Here is a 7,295-nt window from a genome sequence, read left to right as displayed (position 1 = left end):
CGTTCTGTATGCTTCAGTTACCTGAATGTCAGATTGTTTCCTCATATTTGGGAAGTTTTCTGCTATTACTTCTGCCCATATTTTTTAAATGTCATTTGTATTTTCTCCTTTTTCAGTGATGCCTATTATTCTCACATTGTTCATCTTTGCATCATCTTGCAGGCAATGGATTATTTTTTCCTGCATCCTAGTTGTTTTTAAGAGATCCTTTCTTACCTTTTCACTAGTTGCACCAGCATCTTCAAGATCTGAAACTCTGCACTTGCACTTAAAGTTTTGTAAGCTTGCAATTGAGATTTTAAATTCCTCTATATCTCTTTGACTCTGCTTCATGCGATGTATTTCTTTCCTGTGTTGCTCATTTAAGGTATCCATCATTTTTCTAATCTCTTTTTTTATCAGTGTCTTCTTTAGAAGCAGTTTTTAATTCTTTTACTGCAGTGTTTTTTTTCAGATTGGATGTCCTCCTATGTTTCTGTAGTTGATTCTTTACTTCAGATGCTATGAGTTCCAAGAATTCTTTTCTTATTTCAGAAAGTTCCGCTCTGAGTTCCTCTATGACTTTCTGCTGTTGTGTATTTACCATTGACACTATGAATTCACACATTTGAGCTGAGGTAGTGTCCTCTGCACTTGTTCTGGGTGGCCTTGGGTTTCCTCCATATGTTTCTGCATTTGATTCTTTACTGTAGATGTTATTAATTCAGGGATTTCTTTTTTCATTTCCAATCTAAGTTCCTCTATACCTTTCTACAACTGTTTCCTAATGTCAGAAGTCGTTGATTCATTGATTTCAGCTGTGTGATTCCCACTTTGTTCTGTGTTAGTGTCTTCTGCACTTGTTATAGGTGAGCTTGGGTTCTGAGATTGCATTTTGGTCCTTCTCATTGTCATTTTGTGTAGCGCTGTCTTCTGACATTTGTTGTAGATCTTTGTTGCATTTATAACCTTAGCACCTACTGAAGTTTAGGTGCAGATCTACAAAGTTTGGATTTATCCAGATATGCCTGGTTTGGGTCTGGCTGCTGTGCTCAGCTCCTTCCTAATGCTGCCCTTGGGGGTGAACCTGTTGTGCCCTCTGGAAGATGTTCTGCTCCTGGACTGGCTCGGTGGTTCTGTCCCCTACACTCTCTGCAGGGATTGCAGCTGAAGCGTTTCACTCCAGGCCTGTATGCCAGGCCTGAGCCGAGTCTGGAGGGGACAAGGTGGAGTAGCTGGGAGAGGCAGCTCTCCCACACACTCACCGGGCCTGGGCTAGGAATGGATCTGTGGGTTCCCAGAATGTGGCAGAAATTCCTACTTGGTGTCCCGGTTAGAGCTGGGAGTAGTGTGGAGTGATGGGGGGCATCCCAAGGGGGTGAAAGTGTTTCCTACCCACGCTGTGCCTGGGGTGGGACTGGTAGGTCCCATAAGTGCAGGGTCGCCGGAAGCTCTCCCACACAGTCACTGGGCCTGGCCTAGGACTGGGTCTAGGGATTCCCGGACTGCAGCAGAAATTCCTACTTGGTGGCCGGGGTTGGGGAGGCACTGCGGAGTGGTGGGGTGCAGCCCAAGGGGCTAGGAGAGGGTCCGGCCTACTCTGCGCCTGGGCTGGGTCTCATCCTGGAGTACAGAGTAGTGGCAGAAAGTCCTACTTGGTGGCCGGGGTTGGGGGGTACTACGGAGTGGTGGGGGGAGTCCCAAGGGCGTGAAAGAGGGTCTCACCCATGCTGCGCCTTGGCTGGGACTGGTAGGTTCTGTGGGCACAGGGTAGCCGGAAGTTCTCCCACACACTCACTGGGCCTGGGTTAGGACTGGGTCTGGTGTTTCTCTCTCTTCTTTTTAAAAAATTGTCTATCCCATCAATTTTTGCTATAAGTTTTACTTTTCTTCTTGGGTTTAGCCTGCTCTTTTCTAGTTTCTTATGGTAGAAGGTATTGGCATTAATGTGAAATCTTCATTCTTTTGTTAAAATAAGATATAACTTTTTAGGTCCACAGTAAAATTGAGTGGAAAGTACAGGGATCTCCTATTAAAGTCCCTATGTGTACACAGGTGCATCTCCCACTGTCAACATTCTGCACACCAGCGGTATGTTTACTATAATCAGTGAACCTGCAGTTAACCATCAGCATCACCTAAAGCTCATAGTTCATATTAGGGCTCACTTTTGATTTGTATAGTCTGTGGGCTTTGACAAACATATCGGACACATGCCTACCATTATAGAACTATCCAGAATAGTTTCAATGCCTTAGAATTCCTCTGTGTCTTGCCTATTTGTTCTTCCCTCCAACCTTTGTGCCCTGAGAACCGCTGATCTTTTTTTATAGTATTTATAATTTTGCCTTTCCCAGATTGTGTGTAGCTGGAACTATATAGCCTTTTCCCATTAGCTTCTTTCACTTTTTTTTTGGCAGAACCAGGGATTAAACTCAGGCCCTTGTGCTTGCCAGGGAAGTGCTTATTCCACTGAGCCATCTCCCAGCCCCCACTTTTTTCTCTTTCACACTTTAAGTATGATTTTCTTTTATTGGTATTATCATATCTCTTTCTCCATCCCTTAACTTTTAATCTATATGCATCTTTATGTTTAAAATGGGTTTTACCTAAGCAGTGTATACTTGTGCCATGCATTTTTGATCCACTCCCAAAATGCTTGACCTTTTTTTTTGTGGAACTGGGGATTGAACTTAGACCCTTGCGCTTGCCAGGGAAGTGCTTATTCCACTGAGCCATCTCCCCGGCCCAATGCTTGACTTTTATTTGGTGTATTTAATCCATAGACCCTTGTAGTGGTTATCAATATACTTGGATTAATACCTATTGTGTTTGTCACTGTCTTCTACTTGTATTTATTCTCTGTTTGACTTTTGTCTTCTACATTTTTCTTGCATTTATTGTTTTGGCTGAGCATTGTATATGGTTCTACTTTCTCTTTTTTTAAAAAAAATAATTTTATTGAGAAAGAAGTAGTAATGAGATAGTTTCGCAACAGGTTAGTAGCACAGTTACAATAATTAATACATTGCATATTGTTGTCTTCATAGTAGTTATTCATAGTACAAGATACAGACATGATATGTTGTCTAAACACTATTAGTTCAAAACTTTCTTCTCATTGAACTAAGAGAAAGTAGCTGTATATCTATCGTAACTATTTTGTATATACATATATATATATTTTTTCACTACAAAATAGTCCTTCATTTATTTTCTCTCTTTTCTTACCATATCAATTATAATTTGAAAATTACTTAGTGCTTGCCATAGAGTTTGCTGTGTACGTTTACAACCAATCCAAGTTAATTTTCAAATAGCACTATACCAGGGTATATGCTTGTATTTACAGTTAGTACAAGTACCTATAATAACAACATAGTCCTAATTGCTTTTGGCCCTCCCTTGTATCACTGATGTCATTTATTTCACTTAAAGAGAAGCACACATAGGTGCACACATAAAGTAAAATATAGTGTTGCTGTTATTATTTTGAATGAACTGTTATCTGTGACATCAGTTAAGAATACAAAAGATTTATTTTTGTCTCTTCACTAATATTTTTGCACTTGTCTCTTTACTAATATTCTCTTCTTGATGTAGATCCAAATTCCTGACCTATATTATTTTCCCTTCTCTCTGAAGAGCTTCTTATAACATTTTGTGCAAAGCAGGCCTACTGGTGACAATCTTCCTCAGGTTTTTGTTTTGTTTTGTTTTGTGGTAGTGGGGATGAACCTCAGGACCTTGCACATGCCAGACAGGTGCTTATGCCACTGAGCTGTCTCCCTGGCCTCTCAGTTTTTTTTGCTTTTGTTTTTTACCTTACCAGGGATTGAACTCAGGACCCTGTGCATGCCAGGCAAGCACTTATTCTACTGAGCTATCTCCCCAGCCCCCTCAATTTTTTTTTCTAAAAATGTCTTTATTTCTCTGATTCTTTTTCTGTTCTAGATACCAAATAGGAGAGAAAATATGGAATACTTCTCTTTCTGAGTCTAGATTATTTCATTTAACATGATGTTCTTCATTTCTATCCATTTTCCTGAAAGTTATATGATTTAATTTTTTTTTTTTGTATTTTAGGGAAGGTTCTACAGGGTGTTCAGGGTCTCACTACTAGATTTGACTCATAGTGATCCACCTGTTTACAGCCTCCCAAGAGCTGGGAGTACAGGCCTGCACCACCACACCCAGTCTCAATTGCTGTCTGATTGAACCCTGGGCTCCTGCACCTGCTTGCAGGTGCTTTAATCCGCTGAGCTATTTGGCTGGCCCCACCAACTGGCTTTGCCTTTTTAGTATGCCTTTTCTTGAAAGCCTGATGTGACAACTTGACATGACAACACAGGGCAGAATGAACTGTGTCTGACAGTTATTTAGTCATGTGGTGGGAACATGTGAAGGAAGGATACATTCTGTATGATTAGAAGCCTGTCCTCTGATGAGCCTGAGCCCCTGAACTGTGAGCTTCGCAGTGCTTTTCAGTTCCTGCTCTTCAGTGAGTGGGAGTATCTAGAGGGGCTTGGGTGCAGCTATTGCCCTTCCTACACACAAAGAGCTAGAAGTTGGCCAGACGTGAGTGCTTCTCTCCCTCATGTCATTAAGCTCTTGTCAAACTCCTATAGGAATGTATTCTCTCCCAGGCGAAGGACTTACAAAATCCAGATTGTTTCCAGGCATGGTAATACAGGCATACCTGTAATCTCGTCAATCTGGGAGGATGAGGCAGAAAGACTGCAAGTTGAAGTCCAGTCTGAACAACTTAATGACTTAATGAAACTCTGTCTCAAAATAACATAAAGTGCTAAGGATATATCTGAGTGAAGGCCCTGGATTCAGTACCCATTACCATAGGAAAGAAGAAAGAAAAGCAAAGAGAGCAAGAACAGAATGTTCTGATGTAGTTCAAAATGGTTACTTTCTCTCCCTGCTGCCCGAAACATGAGCTTTTTCTCTGTTCTTCATTGGGACAATTAGTGGGGTTCCTAGAGGTAAAAATCACAAAAGTGTACGTGACCTTCCTGAATACTAGGCTTCCTGGATTTCCCAGCTTTAAAACTTATCTATGCCAAGCCCTCAGAAATCTGTCAGTCTCAGGTTAGGTTTTCCTGTCCTAGTCTTGGTTCCTTTGGAGGCTTCTACATAATGGCCTCTTGTCTGGTAAGTTGTTGTTCTCTTTATGAACTTGCCTGTCACCTTTTAGAGTAGAAATATTCTTGTGGCCTCACTTCTCAAGTATAAGAAAAGTTGGTACTGTTTTAGGACTAGCTTCTGAGAGGTAGAGGAACTGAAAGAAAATGGGTGCATGAAAATAGGGGCTCCAAGTTAATCTCTAGAATTTGAAGTCATTCTGCGGCCTGTGACATTCTAAACCAGTGATTTTCAGTGTTCCAGGCCTCTTTTCATAACAAGGAGTAATTTAATCTGAAGTGTCTGTATCACTGCTGTTGAAAAATACTTCTTTTTTTAATTCAAAAGTATGAACTTTTAATTAATTAATTAATAATTTTTTTTGTGGTACTGGTGATTGAACTCAGGCCCTTGCACTTGCCAGGCAAGTACTTATTCTACTGAGCCGTCTCCCCAGCATGAAAAATGCTTCTTAACCCTCTTAAACTGGTCAGAGTGTTTCACAATGACCTGTGAGGTAGCTGAAATGTCACAGTGTGAACTGAAGTAGGTAGGACCTGAACCTGCAGCAGCCTGTACGTCAGCAGCAGAGCCAACACTACTGTCCACCAGTCCTGTTGTTTCCCAGAAAGCCCACAGGTACCTGGGCCTCTGCTTTGAATGCTTCACCTTTCTGAAACGGACCATCATGCACTGTCTTGTGAGTAGAATTGATGTTCAGGATTACAGGGGATCAATTTAAGGAACCCCTGCAGATAGCAAAATCTGTGGCTGCTCAAAGCCTTTCTAGAAAATGGCATGCTGTTTATATATAACCATACACATTCTCTGAGTTACTTTAAGTAGCCTTTAGGCTACCTATAATACTGAGTACAATGTTAATAGTTGTCAACCTGTATTATATACAGAATAATGACAAGAAAAAAGTCTGAGCATGCTCAGAACAGATTTTTTTAACAAACTTTTTCAATTTGTGGTTGATTAAATTCCATGGCCGTGGAACCCCATGGATCCAGATTCCTGCACGTATAGAACCTGCACATACACACAGAGCTAAATGCACGTGTGGCATTTTGGTAGACTCCTCCACTTGTCCTAGCAAAGCATAGTCTATTCTGTTATGTAGTAATTCCCTGCTGCAAAGAGAACCGAAACTTTCTTTGGGTGTAGCCCTAAGTACATAAAGTAGCCCTAAGTACAAATTTTGTTGAATTAGGACACAAGAAAGAATATATACTAATAGATTAAGTTGGTCATGTCTATGAGCTTGTAATGAAAATGATACCTGTCTCCAACACAGGCTGTGTGACCCTCACACTGGTGTGGAAAGAGAAATTTCAGGCCCACATTGGTTGTTTTGCTTACAGGATTTTGTATTACTAATAATACTTAAAAGCACTGTGTTGGGGCTAGGGAGATGGCTCAGTGGAATAAGCACTTCCCTGATAAGCACAAGGGCCTGAGTTCAATCCTCGGTTCTGAAAAAAAAAAAAAAGCACTGTGTTATTTCCTTTGTTAAATTTTCCACAATTCTGCTTCTTTTACCCTTTGGGTTGCTCATACTTGTACCTTTTAAAAGATGAATTGTAACCTTGCTTAAAACTCCTGTATTCTCAGTTTTTATTCCCTACAGATCTTAACAGAAACAACATGAACAAAAATCTCTTGTAATGTTTGACATCGCAGCTATCCTTAACTTAGTCCGACATCAAATCTCTATGTCTTAAAGTTGTCTCGATTTCTCATCTATAAAATGGAAATAATGACCCCTCGTTAACTGAGGCTTTTCCTGGGCATAACATCGCCTAAAGCAAATGAAAACATTTTGAACAATACTGTGTAAATATTAAGTTTCCTCCAGTTAGGGACAAGGCTTAAAAATTGTGTTTGTATGAGTTATACAGTATAGTCAGTTGTCATCCAATTCTTAAAGTACTTTTTTGGCTGTATGAAATAATGTGTTTATTACTTACGGTTTCAACCTCAATATATAGAACCTTTTTTTTTTTTACTAGTAATTCAGTTAAAACTATATTTGCCCTTGGGCTGTCTTGAAAATTATAATACCTTGACCTTTGTTTCTCTGTAGGTGTTACAGAACATCTTGGATACTGAAAAAGAGTATGCTAAAGAACTTCAAAATCTTCTTATAACTTACTTAAGACCACTGCAATCCAATAACA

At 40.2% G+C, this 7,295-nt stretch overlaps 1 protein-coding gene across 1 annotated transcript in view; it reads left to right on the top strand.

Moving 5' to 3' along the window:
- The window catches only part of Arhgef6 (Rac/Cdc42 guanine nucleotide exchange factor 6), a 151,876-nt gene that overhangs the window by 81,522 nt on the left and 63,059 nt on the right, over positions 1 to 7,295 (top strand). The window contains 1 exon segment of the mRNA XM_023703265.1: positions 7,202 to 7,295. This exon segment is cut by the window's right edge and continues 1 nt beyond it. Coding sequence (XP_023559033.1) covers positions 7,202 to 7,295 — 94 coding nt within the window.

The sequence above is a fragment of the Octodon degus genome, unplaced genomic scaffold (assembly GCF_000260255.1).
Source record: "Octodon degus isolate 3935 unplaced genomic scaffold, OctDeg1.0 scaffold00167, whole genome shotgun sequence".
NCBI lineage: Eukaryota > Metazoa > Chordata > Mammalia > Rodentia > Octodontidae > Octodon > Octodon degus.
The sequence above is the reverse complement of the archived record's forward strand: the minus strand, read 5'-3'. Positions and strand labels throughout refer to the sequence as shown.